Here is a 21168-nt window from a genome sequence, read left to right on the forward strand (position 1 = left end):
ATGTAAAGATGACTAATAAAATTTTCATATATTTATAAACACAATAAACATGAATACCGTAATTATATCAATCACGCGTGCACATAAAGTATGACTTGTCAAATTCTCTATGTTCACTAAAATCTCATATATATGTAATGTGTATAATTATAATCACAAAAATATATCGTACACCGGCCTATCGTTTAGTATCTATCCATTGACAATTCTCCTATTTTTATTAATAAATATATTGGCCTTTAAATCGGCCATATTACAACTACTTGTGTTAAACGATACTTGAATTATATAAAGCGTGTCTTTTGCGTGCTTTATATAATCCAAGGACATTATAAACGCATATATCTGTCCCTGTCACATTCTGTGAGACAAGTATATAATGTAAAAACCTTGCGGGGATGTATTCTTTTTGAAAGATCTTATCACCGTGACACCCTGTTTCAATCTGGGACAAAAAATGCTTGTCCCATTTTCATTTAAAAAAAAGACAACACTTTAAAGAATGCAAATACTTTCCCATATATTGATATAATATTACGTGAACATTACTTCATTTTGGGTCAAAACGCTCACGTGATTATCTGACTCACGTGACTTTCCAAAGATTATTTCAGGTATGCTCGGGTACTACGTACCTGGCACTTTAGTATAGAACCCAAGGTCGACCACCCGTAAGCTAGCTGGGTAGCATCTTTTGCACCTGATTGGGCACAATTTATTTCAAAAATATAGATGGAGCATGCAAGCAGTGTATTTCTATGCGTAGCAACATGGCAAATTAGTAATAAAAAAGTAAAATAAAGATGATTAAAAAAGTGAATTATTTAACTTGCTTAAGTTAACATTAACATGTAGTTATGTTGATAAAATTATTCAATATTTATCAGCAGAACTGAGGAGGTACGTCTGTTATATATTTGATACACTATTTTAGAAAAAAAAACATCCTGCGTAGTGTATCTAATTTATACATGTAGTTGCACATACATCAATTAAGACAGGCAATTACTTGTACACGAAGCTAAACATTAACTAATTTACACATACACATGTACATGCAGAAAGTTCTACTCAGCATTCTTTTCAAATTGTACGCGTTTTCTGAATTATATGTCTACAGTACCATTTCTTATAAGTTCTTACCAGAGATGTTGACAATTTCTAAGTTTAACGGCAGTTGACAACACTCGCATTAAACACAAGTCCGAACCACGTTGATTTTCTTAGCCTATTGTGTAAACATTTGTTTTGCATTTATAATCATTTGTCAGTATCATCATATTGAGAACCATCATTTGTAAAAAGTGAATTATATATATATTTCTTTAAGAATTCGCAGATTTACATTTTTCTACTGCTGTTCTAGTTTGCTAGCCCTCTGAAATCGTGTTTCATTTGATCATGATAGTTTAGATGTATGATGAAATATACAAATAGTCGGGTGTTGAATACTAAAGTAAAGTACTAAAATAATTCAATTGGAACCTCTCTATACACACGCAATTTAAAAGCTTTCAATTTATTGTACAACCGGTTATAAGTGCGTTTTTTTCATTTGACATTGTCAAAGTCGTAACATTCTTTGAACAAAGGTAATGTTTTCAACTAATACTGTAAAATGATATGGGTATAAATCAGTTTTAATTATAAAAGAAATCAACGTCATCTGACGTTGCTCATATTATTTTTACCTTGAAATAATTGAAGGTAAAGTTGTTTTTATATGTAAATATATGTAGCAGTCACGCCAAACTGTCCCGTGTTCCTAGCACTTGGGGATTCTCCAATGTCATCCCCGTCATCAAGAGGCAATTTTTTACCCCCTACTTGGAGAAATCGTTGAGCAAACTTGAACTTGAATTTCAAGTCTCGCGCGAAATTACTTCCTGTTGTTTCACAGAGCCGGAGACCATTTTTCACAACCGGATGTGACTGAAGTTCCGTAAAGTTCAGCGCGAGATGAAATGTCAAAGGTGAACTTAACGGAAGTTCCATCAGAGTGTAGCCAGATTTGTCAAGAACACATCCTAATATGGTAGTTTCCTCGTAAGAATCGAGTAATGTGAACAATCCAGTGAATGAAGTAAGCCTCGGTTTGAATCTTCCACGGATATAGCGTACAATTATCGGAAACTTTTGTTTCTCGATCAAATCTTCACTCCTGACAGACATTCTTCCGGTTCCATCCAGATCGTTTGGTAATATTTCAACGAATTCCCCGCCTTGAGACACTGGTATGACAATATTGTTGTCTTTGTCATCTCGACATTTTAGATAGTTCGTCTGCTGTGATATGCTATTTTTATGATGAAGAATTTTCCCGTCCTGCTTCACCTTTGCGCTTCCAGAGAAAACATTATCGATAACGAACACGTTTCCAGGTACATAATCTACCCTGGGGTAATCGCCCATTCCATTTGGACTGTTTATGATCCTGAAAGCTGCGATTTTGGTAAGATTTAGAAAAGCTTTGATATTGTTATGAGCCAGAGAGTCGATGGTTTTGTGAGTGGTATGATCTTTAGATGTCCTTGACCTTAACCGCAGAAAAAAACCTGAAAATACAAATAGAATCAATGAATATTATTGTATTAATAAATAGAAAATATACTCAATCCTATTGCGTGAAGTGTAAACATTTGGTGAATGAATTCATTTAAACGACTCATTTATGTCATTTTCTAAGTAAACCATATTTTAATTGACCTGGAAAGGGGTTGTCTTAAGTAACCCTTTCCTGCTGGAACCGGTCCTGCTGGAACCGGTTTATATTAAATAGCAGTATGCACGCCCCGGAGTCTGATCAGGCTCAATATCACTGAGTTATTTTCATCTTGATATCCCAAAAATAGAAACTGGACAGTTTCAAAAATTGAAGCTGGACAACTCCATTCAAGAAAGTCAGCAGAATAACGATTTAGGATGGTTAAGTGTCACATTATAGTTTACTGATTATGCGATCATTAATACGTCTTTATAAACTATTTGTACATGAAAATTGACTAAACTCTAAACATAATTATATAACTTATTCTTTTTTTTTAAGTCACGTGGGTTCATTCTTTCACAAGATGGTTAAATCTGTTCAAAGAGTCTCTATAAATTTACATCTTGAGAATATCACATTATTTTACATAAATAATGTATTCAAATAACATAACTAAACACATTTTAATTCAACTCTAGGTCAATGTAGAATAACGAACAATCCATCTCAGTTGAATTTAATGTTTGCATAAGTCATTTTGGTAAATAAAAATCTTTTCAGACAGCCAGCCAGAGCAAAGTAGCTTAGAATAGCGTGGGATATTTTCTTTTTTGAAAAAAGAATTACATTGAAATATTGAATAGTGAAATATGATAGCATTAATAATGTATTTCTTTGCATAAAAAGGACCACTCTTCAACCCAACCCTTATAATATGCGGTATGGATGAAAGTCGTAAGATAAAATCCAGTAGGTGCATGCATTCTGTGCATAGAATGATATTTTTAAAGCGTTTATTACAAATGACAGTATTATTCAAGGGGTTATATTGAAGAAGTTTGTTTTGTTGGGTTAAGTCTCATTTTAAACAGTATTTAAGTCATATTTCAGCGTTCGAGTGTTCCTGGAGTTTGTACCAGCTCTAACCTGTTTCCCCCTAAACAGAACTGCAAACATCTAACATGTAAATCCATGAAGACTGTGATAGAAGAAGATGAATGGTATAGGAAATACTGATCGTCAACCACGTCATCAACAAAAAAAACCCAAAAACCCCCCAAAAACAACAACAACGAACAAACCACGTGACTCACACGCAGGACTGGAACTCAAGACTCCTAGTCCACAGACGTAATGCATTTCCTAATATGCTTACAGAATTAACGTTATCAGTGCATTAGTCGAAGAAAAAAAGTAGCTTTAGAATAATTTTCATGTTTCATTTTGTGGCTTTTACTAACTCACCAAAATATTTCTTGTGTCTGACTGTGAATTTTTTTTTTCTTTCATCTTTTAAAGTCATATAAGAATTCAAATTTGAAGAAAACGAGAAAAATAGTTTTAAAATTTCACACAATATATTTAATATGCCTTTGCTAATGCGGGGTATTCAGATGGACAGAAATATGTTTACATTGCTTCGAGGCACACATCTGTTCGTGTATTTCAATTAATCATACATTAATATCTTTTATCACCTTACAAATCTATATAAATCGTTTAAGAAGATTTTGTGACAGTATCTCAACATTCTTCTCTAAGTGTATCCCCAACTGGGACAAAAACTAGGGTGCTGAAGGGTGGTGAAGAATTTAACTGTTTTTTAATCCATGGATGCAAGAAGCAATAATTTCTTATCCATTTCATTTTAAGGTGTATTTTATCCGAATGTAAACCTTTTAACAACACAGTTTTCCTTCAGGTATCATATATATAATTACATAATTGAACAAAACAATTAATGTACAGAAACTCCTTGAACGTAATTGTTAAAATTTGTTCCAAACAAAATTAAAAAAAGAAGAAATTCTTAAATAAATATATGATACATGTTTTGTTCTTGCCTTTAAAACATTTGATAATGTTGTATTTAAGAAAAATGATTAAATTTAATGTCAAACAGTGAAAACTTTTAAAATATTTTTTCTTTTCTGTAATTTAAAATCTTTAAACTCCAAGGTATATGGTTCTTTTCACATTCATGAATAATAAATATATCGAAAGGCATTTTTGTTCCATTAAAAAGATGATTTAAGGTTACGTATAGCTTGTACCATACGATATATGTTATTGAATATTTATAACATTATGCATCCCATTTATCGATAATAGATATTTCGTACCAAATACGGGCAATGTTCCCGTTGATAATATACCAGGATGTACGACAAATATAAAATTGTTTGCTCATTATACCCCCATAATGATTTTATGTTCATTTTGAAAAGCATTTTTAGTGTCCTACTATATATAGTCCAAAACGTTACCCACTAGCCAATTACCTGAACCATCTTTTGCTTCTTTTGCTTTTTATCATTAGTAAAATATACTGATTTTGTATGGAAGTCAAAATACTACTTTGTTTATATTTTGTTACTTTTAAGTTTTATGACAGATAATTTTAAAATTAGGCGCTAATTTCTTCAGGTGATACGCATTTAACAATTATTAAATGTAATAAAACAACTGTTTGCCCGTTCCAATGAATGTAAAACTATTCGTTTCTGAGGAAAAATCTGCTTGTTTGAACCGAAAATGATTAGCCTTTGTCAAAGTATAGAGCAAGACTTTGCTACAAGTATAGGAGCTAGCCTTTGTCACAAGTATAGGGGCTAGCCTTTGTCACAAGTATAGGGGCTAGCCTTTGTCACAAGTATAGGAGCTAGCCTTTGTCACAAGTATAGGGGCTAGCCTTTGTCACAAGTATAGGAGCTAGCCTTTGTCACAAGTATAGGAGCTAGCCTTTGTCACAAGTACATATAGAGCTAGCCTTTGTCACAAGTATAGGAGCTAGCCTTTGTCACAAGTATAGAGCTAGCCTTTGTCACAAGTATAGGAGCTAGCCTTTGTCACAGATATAGAGCTAGCCTTTGTCACAAGTATAGGAGCTAGCCTTTGTCACAGATATAGGAGCTAGCCTTTGTCACAAGTATATGAGCTAGCCTTTGTCACAGATAAAGAGCTAGGCTTTGTCACAGATATAGAGCTAGCCTTTGTCACAATTATAGAGCTAGCCTTTGTCACAGATATAGGGGCTAGCCTTTGTCACAAGTATAGAGCTAGCCTTTGTCACAGATATAGGAGCTAGCCTTTGTCACAAGTGTAGGGGCTAGCCTTTGTCACAGGTATAGGAGCTAGCCTTTGTCACAGATATAGAGCTTGCCTTTGTCACAGATATAGAACTAGCCTTTGTCACAGATATAGGAGCTAGCCTTTGTCACAGATATAGAGCTAGCCTTTGTCACAAGTATAGAAGCTAGCCTTTGTCACAGTATAGGAGCTAGCCTTTGTCACAGAGTATAGAGCTAGCCTTTGTCACAGATATAGAGCTAGCCTTTGTCACAGATATAGAGCTAGCCTTTGTCACAAGTATAGGAGCTAGCCTTTGTCACAGATATAGAGCTAGCCTTTGCCACAAGTATAGGGGCTAGCCTTTGTCACAGATATAGAGCTAGCCTTTGTCACAGATATAGAGCTAGCCTTTGTCACAAATATAGGAGCTAGCCTTTGTCACAGATAAAGAGCTAGGCTTTGTCACAAGTATAGGAACCAGCCTTTGTCACAAGTATAGGGGCTAGCCTTTGTCACAGATATAGAGCTAGCCTTTGTCACAAGTATAGAGCTAGCCTTTGTCACAAGTATAGAGCTAGCCTTTGTCACAGATATAGAGCTAGCCTTTGTCACAGATATAGAGCTAGCCTTTGTCACAGATAAAGAGCTAGTCTTTGTCACAAGTATAGAGCTAGCCTTTGTCACAGATAAAGAACTAGCCTTTGTCACAAGTATAGGAGCTAGCCTTTGTCACAAATATAGGAGCTAGCCTTTGTCACAGGTATAGGAGCTAGCCTTTTTCACAGATATAGAGCTTGCCTTTGTCACAGATATAGAACTGGCCTTTGTCACAGATATAGAGCTAGCCTTTGCCACAAGTATAGGAGCTAGCCTTTTTCACATGTATAGGAGTTAACCTTTGTCACAGATATAGAGCTAGCCTTTGTCACAAGTATAGAGCTAGTCTTTGTCACAGATATAGGAGCTAGCCTTTGTCACAAGTGTAGGGGCTAGCCTTTGTCACAAGTATAGGAGCTAGCCTTTGCCCACAGATATAGGAGCTAGCCTTTGTCACAAGTGTAGGGGCTAGCCTTTGTCACAAGTATAGGAGCTAGCCTTTGCCACAAGTATATAGCTAACGTATGCCACAAATGTACGTAAAGCCAGTAATAACTTCGTTAATTTTGCAAAAGATAACTGTTACAGGAAAATGAAATTTTTATCAGTAATTACAAAAATATCAAAAAAAAGTAAACCATCTCTATATTATTTCCACGGGACAGAAACTTTAAGGACATGGGACTTTTGTTATTCAGTTTATTGATAATATTTTAATGTTTTAATAGTATAGAATTTAACCAATCCTATAAATTGGAAAGCCACCAAGCGGATTGGACATTCTTTGGGAGATTATAAATAAGAAGTAGTAAATAGTATAAAGAATAAACAACTATTGGTATTAGTCATTCTGTCGCTGCCTTGTCTTTGCTATAGTAATTGCATTACTTATGCAACAGATGAATGACGATAACGGCAGAATGAATGAATGAATGAATGAATGAATGAATGAATGAATGAATGAATGAATGAATGAATGAACGAACGAACGAACGAAATAAAAAAAAGATAAAAAGAAAGATATTCACCTTCATAATCTTTAGGTATTACCACCGTGTCATCATTCTCCGTGAACTTTCCGCTGACTGGGTCAGTGATGACGTTTCTAGCCAGTAACTTCCGCACGGTTCGGGAGTCGAACAGTAACAACGGTTGCCCGAGGTTAATAGGCAATGGCGAATCCTTCTTGACCATTATAGCTTGTGGGTTGCACTTCACTATCTGTGGCAAACTAAACTGAGCCAACAAGTCCTCGACCGTGTAAGCCTGTGTACTCCACTGTGCCCTCTTCTGTTGAGACATTCCCGACTCCGAGACCCGGCTTGCGCTTCGTTTAGCAGACATTATCAATTGTGTCCGCTCCCTACAAACTTTACATTTAAAAAGTCCGTATATAATGTTAAATTTTACCGACGACACTAGACGAAAGACACGTTATGCACGAATTAAGTGCCACTTTTAACTGTTTAAACACTTAGTGTTTATTTAGGCCGTATTCTGAATATTATAAAAAGGGTGCCAATTAGTGACCCACGAAAATTATGACAGTATTCCTATAATATAATTGATTTATGTCCAATACACTGTGGCGATAGATAGCAAAGGCTTTCTATGTATAATATACATATATCATTTTATAACACGCACCGTTAAGCGCACTTCAATGATTTATTTGGCGACTATTCCAACTGCAAAATGTTGAAAACTGACAGACTATTTACCCAATAACGACTATATAAATAGAGAAATTTCATGCCTTGCTGCACTTTGAATTGAATTGAATACCAACGATTTAGAAGAGCAATCTATTTTATCGACCAAATACCAAACTTTCTTCTTTATTTAGATCTACTGAAATTAGGCTGAAAGAAGAAAAATAACTGCGTGGGCTGCTGTGTACAGCAGGTGTGTACCGTAAAGTTACGCGTAAACTGGAAGACTGATTATCTACTAGCCCAGTCGCTTTTAAATAATTATATTTCATATAAATATATAACACCGGGAAAATATGTGTTATTTAATCAATTACCCCGAACAAATACTTGATTTGGACACTGTTCTGTAGGTTTAGATTTTTCATATTTTAACTTTGAAAAGTATAGTACAAACTTTTTAGTCACACATAGTACACTTGAATTTACAGTAAGAATAACTCGTATTGGCATATTGTGAAATTAACATTACAAAAATAGTAAGAGGTAATTATGCTAACTATTCGCTTCTTTTCTTTTTGTGACTTGAGAAAACTTTCGTAAAGGTTCTATATATTTCATGTTTGTTTAAGGTAGGAATGTAAACAAAACTTCTGCCGAAATGCTCACCCGGGCTAGTCCCAGACAATGGCAGGGACATTTAAGTTGCTGTCCTGTGACAACAGTAAGATGGTAACATACCCACTTAACACATCACTGCGTCCCGTGTGATTGTCGCAGCTGTTTAGAGTTCAATAGAATCTCTATTGTCTTCAACAATGTGTAATCACTCCATTTCAATGTTTAATTCACTGTCTGTTTGACTGAAGTTTTTTTTTAAAGGTTTGCATGATAAAATCACTTAATATTTGATAGATATTTGTTTAATGGAAAAAAAAAGAAAAGAAAAAAAGCCCACTTGCATCAAATGTGTAAGAAAGATAACTCGTAAAAGAATAATTCACAATGATAGGTAGAGTTACTTATAGAACAATTTCAAACGTGATATAGATTTTTTGGGCAAATGAAAACAGGGCTTAATGGGGTATAAGATTAATTTGATACGAATTTTTTGGACTCTAAAAAGAAAACGAGTTTAGAAAGATAAAGTTGTATCAAATAAAAATTACTTTATATCAACCGATCGCTGCTTTTAAATTGTACCTGGTCACTATCCGGAATATTTCCATATTGGACGCCGTCGCTGTTGCGCCCAATTTAATCAGCAACATCGGACAATGTGTTTGATAACATCAATGGTAAAAGTTGACAAAAGTATGCGGTTGAATTTCAACGCGTTGAAAGCGTGTAGCGAAATTGTATCTGACTCGACAAACCATAACAATATTTGATCACAGTAAGTATTTCCTCAATATGATTTTAATGCTGCAAAACATAGAACAGATACAAAACGGAAATATATTAAGACTCATTTACAGCTTAAGAAATCATGTCTTTTTCGCCCGGCGGCTTGTCATGGGCTTTTCAGCTGTGTACACTTCCACATGCATTTCCGTATTGTACAGTTCAATATTAGATAAACTGTATATTGCACAAAAGTTAAAAGTCCAATACAATGTATATGTTTTACTCAACAATGTATAATAAAAGAATCAACATTATTTCACATCTTATAAAATGAAACTAATGAAATTTCAGCATTTGCTCATGAAATCTTCCAATTAGAATAATTATTATAGTGTCCACCGTTGTAAGATCCTTATAAGCTATAGTACTGATTATAATTTATAGCGAAATTATCAGTTTATTACTTCATGGATGATCATGATATTTGCAAGCACTAGTAAAAATTTTTTGAAAAGAAAAACTCGAGCTGAAAAAGAATAGAAAGATATACTGGATAACTTTCACTGTAAATCTTTGTAAAATGTAAAGGTATTGGAATGAAAATATGAGTCGAAGTATTGCTTCTAAACAAACTTGTGTGCGATGTTAATTCTCTTCCTACAACATTTGGGTTATCACAGTGGATATCTTTCAAGGCAATCACACAAACATGACAAGGGGTGATGAAAATAACAATAACATTTTTATACCAATACATTTATATTCAAGAAACACGAATCTACAACGTCAATAAAAGTCATATGAATAATAGTGCGTTTGATACATGAATTTCTTTTCGCTAGGTTTATTTATACAGACCGCCGGGACGAACCAGTGTCGGCCTGAATACATGCACCCTGCCCGGTATAAACTCGGTATTCTCCACCGGCGGTGACTTCTCGTGCTTATCTTCCGCCGCTGACCTGAATTTCGTTAGATGGTGGACATAACTTGGCAATACATCTAAGTACGGTACCACCCCCCCCCCCCCGCCCCAGTTAGTCACGACAGATCAACCAATCACTCCTTGTGCTAAGGATAATTTGACCTCACCTTGCATCTGCCTTAACTGCGACGAGCATACCTTGGCAGAAATTTCTTGTCATAACTATACATGTACATTTGCAAGTAAGATTACATATTATGCTAAATACAATAGTTTGTCCTTACCAATTTTAAAATGGATATTTTTCTCCCAGCTTTTTATAAAGTACTCAACATAAACGTGATCTTTGTGAAAGTAATCAGAATCTCATTCAATTCGAAAGAACTCGGTTACTGTAGGTTAATTTTCGATTTACATTTGTAATTTTCTTGTTCTGGCACTTTTTCTATTGTAGAACAATATATATCGTGTACATGTATTGCTTTACAGTACATTCAAATTCGAAAGCTGATAATCATTTTAAAGATAAGATTTGACCGAGTCTATCATTATTTATCATCAAGTATTCGCTTTAAATTGTGCAGGACTGATTTAAATTTAACATGATCCGTTTACTTACTATTGGAATATTTGGAATATTCTGTGTTGCATATTCCTTGGTAAATTACATATATTGCAGTAAATTATATCTAATTCCTTATAAATACTCGCACATGGCAGGGCGTCCTGGGTCTACTTTTTCATGTTGCATACTTCAAATCAAAATTTTAACATCATGCGTGATGTGGCTTCATTTTTGATGCCGTGGATCGTAGATTTTATGATAAGATGAAGCTAGATCATATATCCCTTTTGGAAGGTCGTAGTTTATATATCCCTTTTGGAAGGTCGTAGTTCATATATCTCTTTTGGAAGGTCGTAGTTCATATATCTCTTTTGGAAGGTCGTAGTTCATATATCCCTTTTGGAAGGTCGTAGTTGGTATATCTCTTTTGGAAGGTCATAGTTCATATAACTCTTTTGGAAGGTCTAAGTTCATATATCCCTTTTGGAAGGTCGTAGTTCAAAAATCCCCTTTGGAAGGTCGTAGTTCATATATCCCTTATGGAAGGTCGTAGTTCATATACCCCTTCTGGAAGTCGTAGTTCATATATCTCTTGGAAGGTCGTAGTTCATATATCCCATTTGCAAGGTTGTAGTTCTTATATCCTTTTTGGAAGGTCGGTTGTTCTTCTTTTGCAGAAAGCGGGACCACTTGAGATTTAAAAATCCCCACTAATAAAGCTCAAAAGTCGTCTGATGGTTTTTCAAAGTGTTGATGTCACAAAAATATTTATTTTAACCAATGGAAAAAAATCTCAAAATTAGTAAGAGATATTTCATATTTGTTTAGCTACAATTGAACAGTTGAGATCTGCGATTCTTTTACATTTTATTAGTCCATGACAACACAAAAGCCACATCATGGCGGCCATGGGCATCATGGTACAGGACCCACAGTAGAACCATCGGAGCACGAAAATTTCAAGTTCATCTATGAACCACATTCGGTAAGTTGACGGCATAATCAATAATAATTAAATTTTGAAATACCTTGAGATAGAATGTTATTATTGAGCAGAAAACAAAGATATGTATCCCCAAATCGGCATCAATTCTTATGTGGTCCATCCCCAACATGCCATGCCACTTTGTAGTACCACAATCAATCTATCCTTTATAATATGTTAACATTTCATTTGAATGACCTATAGAATATTTACAGCACATGATGATCGTAGTGAATGGTCACAAATGTTACATGTTCATGTTGTCTGACTCCGAGAAAGCTGCTATACACACGGACGCCGGTATCAGAGCTGTTGAGGTTAGTAATAGAGCATATTGAATGAGTGTAAGTTCAATACTGAATTTATTGCACGACTTGAATAAGATTATATTAAGCGAGTCTCTGGCGAGCATAATATTATTTAATTCAACGAGTGCAATAAATTCAGTATTGAACTTACACGGATTTAATATTCTATTTATCACATACCCAAAATAAAGACCATTTTAAGTGAAATAAGAGTCATTTTTCATTGACGCGCCTATAGTATAACGCTAACATTTAGCGCGTCTTTACACTATGTTTGCATAACGCTAATGACGTCACGTCAAAATATATGCACGGTCGTGCAGTACCATATTTACGAAGTCGCAAAATCGGCACGGGTGTGCAATATTTATTGCATCGTTGATCTGAGATTATGAAAGTTATACCATTTTATCAGATTGCGTATTTAAGCAACTTCGGTATATGATTATTCAAGTAAAATTAGAGTTGTCGAGTTATGAACTGCCATCTCTGGTTATCAAATATATACCATTTATTCAGAGTTCTTGAGTTCTGTACATATTCAATCGTTGTCAATCTATGGGTATAAAATGTTATATGTAATTATAATACACATGTAGGCATTATAGATCTCTTGTTTTTAAAGTGAATCATTTAATAGTGTTATTGAATATGATGAATAGAGGGCAAAACAATCTCAGAAAGGAAAATCAGAAAAGGTTAACCTTGTGATGCAACATTTTCTCCAAGTCGTTTCACTTTTATTGCTGCATTGAGTACGAACATGAAAATAAACGATGGTTAATTACAGCGTTTATGAAATTTAGATATTTCAAATTTGTGTGTGTTAATGTATTGAGTTATGTAAAATGATGGACATTTCATGCCTTATTTTAAAATAAAGTATATATTGATTATATATTTTATTTCATGCTTATGCCAAGACAATAATTGACACCCAACAATTAATTAATGAACAAATGCAAAATTGATATGTAAAATCGAATTCTAAATATGATTTTTTCTAAACAAAAACACCATACTTTTTCAAGTCAAGATCCATTTTTTAAATATTTTTTCATATTTTTCGTTTAAATTTTCCCTTTTGTTAGTTCCACCCATTGTTGCACACACTTTCTTTTACTTAGGGACCAGATGCCGTTTTTCATGGAATGACACGGAAGTGTCACATTAAAGGTTCCATGATAACCGCCGTATAAACACATCTGCGGATGTTTCTAAATTAGAAATTTTACCATTTCATGTTTGAATTTTAATTCTGCTTAAGCCGTTGCAAGGGGGTGTGGACGGTAATTGCCAGTAACGTCCATGAACAGGCTCAATCAAACCGAGCCTGCAACATTTTCAATTTTGCCGTGTTGGGCTTTCTTTAGGGATTCTTATTTTCTCTGTTTTAAATACCCCAGTTGATCTCTGTTGCATGTATTTTAAAAAATCATGATCAGGCTTTTGAACCTAAGTGAAGCTCATTGCAGAAAAAAAGGTTTAGTATGTGATTTATGAGCACTAGCTGTCCCTTTTTTTACACAAATAACAGTCTGTCCTCAGGTGGACTCTTTGGAGCCAAATTGCCATTGACCCTCTTGTTTTAAATATGCTATGTATGGTTTTCATTGTTTTAGAGGCATGTTAATTGGCATTTTATAATATACCGATATCAATCCATTACACATCTATGATTGTGATCCGTCAAATACAATCCATGATTACTGAGTAATTAGTTTTTAACATTATCAAATATAACAAGTGCAAAGGTTAAATCAATTTTTAAGCAATAATGAAATGTTAATTAATAACCACGCGTAACTACTAATAAAGAGATGGGATTTATTTCAGCTGAAACTTTTGGGCACACTCAGCACGGCTTCCGTTACAGAGGTCACCAAGGACAAAGTTGCTGCCAGGGTTGTACATGCATGCGGGGCACACATCACACACTATTACTTGCAAACATATGCATAAGTTTTCTATCAGAAAAACAATAATTACAGTAATACCTTTACCATACAATTACAGTGTTTGTTTTATTGCTCCAATCCGTTTGTGTCACATATTTTGTATAAAAAACAACCAACAGCATATTATAGATACATGGAAGAACACCCAATATTGCGTCCTTAAAAATGTTGCCGGGTTCGGTTGGAATGAGTGAGCCAGAAACATTTATTTTTTTCAATTTTGCCGCTTTGACTTTTAGGCGTTCTTAAGAATTATATTTTAACAATCTTTTATTTTTATTTGTTAAGCATGCACATGAAAGTTAGCTGTAACATGCAGTAGTTTTAACACAAATGGTGTTTTAACGTTTGGCACTAGAAAATGGCGTTTTCTACCAAAATTTCTACACTTTTAAAAGAAAAGAAAAAATAAACAAATTTAGGTCCAAAAAACGGCCATGCCACGCGGAAATCTCTGGGCTATATTCCTTTGCCTTAACCTTTGTGCCTAATATTACTGTAAAGAAGAACCTCCAAAATGATAATAATTTTCAATTTTCAACGGAATCACACAAATGGTGTTTAAACGGTTGGCATTAAAAATGTTTTGTTTTTTTTTTACAAAAGAATGATCGTTTTTTGTACAGAAAAAGAACAAAACGCCGGTTAAAAAAACTACCATGCCACGCGGAAATCTATGGGCGATTATTCCTTATATTACTGTAATTTAGAACCTCCAAATTGATACAATTTCTTATTTTCAACAGAATCACACAGATGGTGTTTAAACGGTTGGCATAAGAAAATTGTGTGTGTAACCAAAAACTGTACACTTTATATAGAAAAAGAACAAATCGCCGGTCAAAAAACGACGATGCAACGCGGACATGTCTGGGCCATATTACTTAGCTTACACCTTTTAGTCTTATATTACAGTCCAACTAATACAATGTCCAAATTTTAACGTAACACAAAAGGTGTTTTAACGGTTGGCATTAGAAAATGGTTGTTTTTGCAAAAAAAGTATACTTTAGAAAGAAAAAAAAAAAAAATCACAGGCCCAAAAAAAGGACCATGCCACGCGGAAATCTCAGGGAATCACACCACAAATAGTGTTTTAACCGATGGCATTAGAAAATGGTGTTTGCACCAAGAATTGTACACTTTATACAGAATTTAAACGTACAAATCTCCGGTCCAAAAAACGACCATGTCGCGCGGAAATATCTGAGCCATCCTCCAGACTAATACAATTTCTAAATTTCAAGTGAGACACACCAAAGGTGTATTAGAAAATTGTGTTTGTTACCAAAAATTGTACACTTTATATAGAAAAAGAACAAATCGCCGGTAAAAAGAACGACCATGCCACGTGGACATCTCTCGGGGCCATATTCATTGACCTAGACCTTGGTGTCTTCCAAACTAATACAATTTCCAATTTACAACTGCATCACACGAATGGTGTTTTAGCCGTTAGCATTACATAATAGTGTTTTAAAAGAATGAAATGTTCACATTATATAGAAAAAGAACGTACAAGTCCCCGGTAAAAAAAACAAAACAAAAAACGACACATGCCACGCGGAAATCTCTCGGTCATATTCATGGAATTAGACCTTTGTGTCTTATATTACTTTAAAGAAGAACCTGCAAACTAATACAATTTCCAGTTTTCAACGAAATTACACAAAGGGTGTGTTAACAATTGGCATAAGAAAATGGTGTTTTTCACCAAAACTTGAACACTTCATATAAAAAAACCAAATCGCCTGTCCATAAAAATGACGATGCCACGCGGATATCTCCGGGCCATTTTACTTGGCATTGAGCATTATTTATATTACTGGAAAGAAGAACCTCCCAACAAATACAATTTTCAATTTTCAGCGGAATCACACAAAAAGCGTTTGAAACGTAGTCCTCAGAATGGGGTGTTTCTTACGATTTTTTTTTTCACTTTATGTAAAGAAAGAACAAATCGCCGATCCAAAAAGCGGAAATGTCGAGGGTGTTTTCCTTGGGCTAGAAAATTGTAACTTAATTATATTGCTGTAATGAAGAACCTTTAAATTTAAACTAATTGAATTTTTAATCCGCCACGGAATCAGACAACTGATGTTTTAACGGTTGACAGCAGAAAATGTTGATTTTTACGTACGTTTATATACAGAAAGAACAAGTTACAAGTTGTGTGCCCTAGTAGTTCAAGAGAACCTCCGAACTTTTGCGGATGTTAATCTGAAACGGAATCAAAAGAATGGTGGTTTCTCATTTGGCTTAAAACAATGTTTTGTTTTACGAAAATGTAAACAAACATAATTGGATGTTATAAAGAACATACAGTGTTTAATGTGATTGCATTTAATGCTACAAACTTCAATAATAAAAACTTTATTCATGGTTCAGTCATAAAAAATCTTTTATTAAAATATATGTCTTCAAAACAAAGATAATTTCAAACATTATACGCTGACGACTTTTTAATTATTTTTGTTGGTGATCCTAACTCGGTATAATTGTTAAGTAATTTGCATCTTGAAAGTTTATTAACTGAATAATATATATCCCAATAGGTTTTTATTATATCTGGCCGAGTTGACCCGTGCCGAGTTAACTCGTGCAGACTCGGTTTAGGGCCGGCTTGACACTTTACCATAAAACACGCTTATTATTTTACATAATTCTATTTTTTGTGTGTGTGTTTAATTTGCAAGTGATATAGGTCGATAAATTGTGTTTTTAAGCGCACGGTACGACCAGTTGCACAGGACGGTGTGATGAACGTTAGCCATCCGTACAGAATTGTACGGCCTTTTACAGAATTTATATATTCGTTTATTCGCAATATCTCGGACTATTTATGTCGGCCATAGTTGCTATAGGAGACAAACAGGGTAAGTTAATTTTTTTCTGTGCTGTAAGTTTATGTATGTGTGTATCTGTCCTTTTTACACGTATTTAAGAAAGTAAATATCACATATTACACTGACAAATCGAATTATTGTTAATAATTTATGTGATACTTCAGAAAAAATGTCTTCCTGATCAAATAATTTTCGTCCTCAATTATTTTCGCACATTTTGATGATTTTCGTGTATTAAGGGGGCAGGGGACCTAAAATGAACAATTTTGTATTTCAGTGTGGCCAGAAACACAATTCCAAATATTTCAAAATCCGTTTCACATGCTGATAACCAGTTGCACAGCATTATTCAATGATATATTACATACATTAAAGAAAATAATAGTTTGCATGCATTGCTCCTTAAAAAAATGACTGACAGCAATTTATATTTACCTACTGACAGCAATTTATATTTACCCCTACCCAGCCAAAATCACACCTAAAACATACCAATATAGGCAATCTTCATGAAGGTGCAGCATACTCCAGAATCCGCCCTATTCCTTTAAAAATATCACTAACACGCAGTGCAAGCTATGGCATTTTCAAAAATGACCAATAAAGTGTCTGTCATACGTTTAGATTTTTCACAAAATTTATCCGAAATTTCTTACTTGCTTGGCGCCAACTGTCAAAGCTTGATTTTTAACTTTTTCACCTTCATTTGGAGAGTCACAAATACATACAAAGCTGCCAAAATGCTTAGTTTTGGGTAAAAACCCAAAAATACTGCTCATTCCTACATACAAACAAGAAAGAATTACAATGACAGATAAATATTAGAAGTTTCCAGTACCTTCAAAACACCATGTCTGAGTTATTAAAAAATTTGACCGGCTATCATTTGAAAAATTATTGTTGTTTTGTCGAACTACCGGTTCGACGAACTTAATTTATGAAGAGCTGTGAAAGTGGTTTTGTTGATCTAATGTTATATAGTAATTAAAGGCAAAGTAGACATGGTTCATATATATATAAACACAGACACTTGGGGTTGACGTTTTTCAAAACGGCTTATATTAAGTTTTTTTATATATATGATCAGTGCATGTGCTGCTGGGTTTGACAAATATCATTTTAATTGGATTTTTAAGGCTTTTTAAGCTCTACACCTCAAGTGTCTGTATATATATAAAATATCATGAATATTTTGTTATAAATTTATTATCATTATTCGTTTTTTCAGGTTTTACTTATATACGTGTATATATTTCTATGATGTTGTTCTTTTGTATTGTGTAATGTTTTTATGTAAATATTACTAAATTATACTAAAGAAAATAATAAATAAAAGGTTTAAATTTTCGAAATCTTGTCTTTAATTGCATGAAAATGGGTGATAAACCATGATAATTGGCGTGCCCATTATACAATAGATATTGTTTGCACAGTCACTATATAAATTAAGTTCGTCGAAATCACTACCTGTTTATTATATAAGATCAGTTCGCCGAAACCACTCTCACCCTCATTCGAATAATTTTTATGTCCCCTGCCCCCTTAAGACTAAAAGTAAAGGAGTTAACGCTCGAGGTTTTGATCTCTTTATAATTTAATACAGTTTTATTATAATAAACTTTTTTTCTATTGATAAAACATGATTTACGTTTTATTTTTGAATATGATGATCTTCTTTAAGTTCTTACAACTCTTATAATATTAGAAATCTTCAACCAATCGGGACCTTTTTTTTCATTACGAAAATTAATGCGCCTGTTATTTGACAACTTTATGCAGTGATCTCCCCTTAATTTTTCGGTATTAATATACATATGAAGGGGCTTCGAGGAGTTTGGACTACTTTCGGTATTTGCAAATAAGAACATCAGGGTCTGTAATTTCGCTACCATTATTTGTTTGGTTTGACGACCCAAACAAATGATAATTATATGATGTTCATAACTCTAGCGTTATTATTTTTAGAATTATCTTTCCATATAAAATCTAATACAGAAATATTATGATATATCATAACTGATTTATCATTTATTTCATAGTTTTGTCTTCCTTTACTGCATCCAGAATTTAATGAGTCAAGCATGGCTGTCTCCCCTGACAGCTCTTGTTTGAAGCTCAACTATTCAAAGAATATGGAGAGCTGTTGTACTCACCTGGGCATCACCATCACACTGGCTAAGATTTTGCATGCAATTTGGTATAGATCTTCAAAACTACCGGAGGAAACAGATTGAAACTTCTCACACTTGTTCCCTTAGGTCACAGATCACATAACTCTGGGTTACTTTTTTTACAGAGAATTGTCCCTTTTCTTACTGTCAAGCACTGAGAATAGTCAAGTGCGCTGTCTTTCAGACAGCTCTTGTTTTTGTAACATACTTACCTAATCAGTGATTTGTTCACATTTTGGGGAAAAGTGGCAGGGCCCCTCAGCTTGGGAAAAAATGAGTCATCAGCATTTTTGGGTAACCATTCAAAATCAGCAAGGTTTGAAATAATCTTTATCATTGAAAACCAGAATAACCATGCTAATATCTATGCTGTTTTCCTCGGTCAAAATCACTCCAAAACATTTCAGGAGTTTTCTTTATGTTTAACGATTTTGTGGGGGAAAAGTTTTCAATAATTGGCAAAAAATATATAATTTTTTCAGATGGGGAATGGCAAATTGATCCTAAAAATTCACTGGCAAATTTAATGGTCTTTTTCTGCTTCGAGTTCAGTAATATCCATTTGCGATTTAGAGTTATGCTGGGGGTCTTGTCACAAGCCTTCTAAGATGGTTAGGCAGAGGCAAATCAATAGGCTGTTCAGAGTAATGCACTTCTAAAATACTTAAAAGTTATAGAATTAAAGGCAATAAATGTAGTATGTTACTGTATTTGCCTTTCCTTAACTGTATCAATTGACACTTGACATATTTGTTGTCAGAATTAAAGTAATTGTAGGTCTGATACTAAGTTTTATTATGTTGCTGTTAAAACCTCTTTTTTGACTGACCCTTTTTATGCTCCTCAGTCCTTGATCTTTTAAGTTATAGTCACTGCTTCGTTTTCAGTAGTTCTGACATGCTTACATGTAATTCTCCAACTTAATTTTGTATTCAATATCTTCCATATTTGGTAGGTAGATATTTTAGGTGGTCTGCTAAGCTTTGGAAAGAGATTTGGGTCACTGCCCAGGGTCAGATACTGAATGCTTACTAAAAACAGATTTTTACATTTTTCACTCATACATCTTTTACATATGGACTGATGTCTTGAATTGTGATGACAGTCGAAACTTGCACAAACTCGGACACATCCAAATTACCTTTAGCCATATGTCTTGTTTTACACGGAAGTTTAAGTTCTGGTTTGTCCAATGGTTGTGTATACTTTTCTTATGTCCTCTTGTCACACTTACTTACTTTTACTCATTGTATCTTTATATAAAAAAAACAACAACCAGGATCGTAGTTGTTTGGCATGTTGATATTTGTTCCTTTCATGGATCTCTTTCAAATTCTTTTTTTTGTATATATAATTATATTTATGTATGAGGTTGATTGGGTCAACTCATAGTTAAAGTCACAAAAATAGGTTTTCCATTGAACCGTAATGAATTTTCAGATGTCTTTGGTATTGTGTCAAGTTTTTGGTTTCACTTATGAGATTTTTATCGATATTCTGAGCGGTATTTGTGATTATAAGTTAAGAATCGCTGTACTCCTGGACTTGCTGCCGTATTGGACTTGCTGCAGTATTGGACTTGCTGCTCTTCTTGGACTTGCTGCACTATTGGACTTGCTGCACTATTGGACTTGCTGCACTATTGGACTAGCTACGCTTCTTAGACTTGCTGCAGTATTGGACTTGCTGTACTATTGGACTTGCTACAGTATTGGACTTGCTGCACTATTAGTCTTTCTGCGCTTCTTGGACTTGCTGCGCTTCTTGGACTTGCTGCACTTCTTGGACTTGCTGCGCTTTTTAGACTTGCTGCGCTTCTAAGACTTGCTGCGCTCCTTGGACTTGCTGCGTTCCTTGGACTTGCTGCGCTTCTTAGACTTGCTGCGCTCCTTGGACTTGCTTCTTTTCTGGGAAGCGGATCGTTCTTAGACTTGCTTCTTTACTGGGAAGCGGACCGTTCTTAGACTTGCTTCTTTACTGGGAAGCGGACCGTTCTTAGACTTGCTTCTTTACTGGGAAGCGGACCGTTCTTAGA

The 21168-nt window shown here is 34.4% G+C and overlaps 3 protein-coding genes across 3 annotated transcripts in view; 2 read left to right on the plus strand and 1 right to left on the minus strand.

Annotated features, from left to right (window-relative positions):
- Positions 1-507: 507 nt before the first annotated feature.
- On the minus strand, positions 508-8087 carry LOC132751693 (uncharacterized). The gene is made up of 2 exons (XM_060741912.1): positions 7405-8087; positions 508-2555 (listed from the first exon to the last, which is right to left on the minus strand). Exons 1-2 carry the CDS (start codon positions 7718-7720, stop codon positions 1720-1722), a joined length of 1152 nt encoding a protein of 383 aa, XP_060597895.1. The 5' UTR covers positions 7721-8087; the 3' UTR covers positions 508-1719.
- Positions 8088-10830: 2743 nt separating this feature from the next.
- On the plus strand, positions 10831-14168 carry LOC132751702 (uncharacterized). The gene is made up of 4 exons (XM_060741917.1): positions 10831-10959; positions 11740-11850; positions 12066-12167; positions 13995-14168. The coding sequence occupies exons 1-4, from the start codon at positions 10903-10905 to the stop codon at positions 14118-14120; spliced, it is 396 nt and encodes a 131-aa protein (XP_060597900.1). The 5' UTR covers positions 10831-10902; the 3' UTR covers positions 14121-14168.
- Positions 14169-16881: 2713 nt separating this feature from the next.
- LOC132751695 (serine/threonine-protein kinase NIM1-like) overlaps positions 16882-21168 on the plus strand; it is a 45916-nt gene continuing 41629 nt past the window's right edge. The window contains exon 1 of the mRNA XM_060741914.1: positions 16882-16992. The gene's annotated coding sequence lies outside the window, so the exon portion shown is untranslated. The remainder of the gene's footprint in view (positions 16993-21168) is intronic.

Source organism: Ruditapes philippinarum, unplaced genomic scaffold (assembly GCF_026571515.1).
Source record: "Ruditapes philippinarum isolate M1 unplaced genomic scaffold, ASM2657151v2 ctg2549_1_1_1_1, whole genome shotgun sequence".
Taxonomy (NCBI): domain Eukaryota; kingdom Metazoa; phylum Mollusca; class Bivalvia; order Venerida; family Veneridae; genus Ruditapes; species Ruditapes philippinarum.

Coding starts and splice junctions, on each gene's coding strand:
- LOC132751693 (XM_060741912.1), bottom strand. CDS start 7,720: ATGTCTGCTAAACGAAGCGCAAGCCGGGTCTCGGAGTCGGGAATGTCT. Junction 2,556..7,404: donor AATACCTAAAGATTATGAAG/GTGAATATCTTT, acceptor TTGTATTTTCAG/GTTTTTTTCTGCGGTTAAGG.
- LOC132751702 (XM_060741917.1), top strand. CDS start 10,903: ATGATCCGTTTACTTACTATTGGAATATTTGGAATATTCTGTGTTGCA. Junction 10,960..11,739: donor TCTGTGTTGCATATTCCTTG/GTAAATTACATA, acceptor ACATTTTATTAG/TCCATGACAACACAAAAGCC. Junction 12,168..13,994: donor CCGGTATCAGAGCTGTTGAG/GTTAGTAATAGA, acceptor GATTTATTTCAG/CTGAAACTTTTGGGCACACT.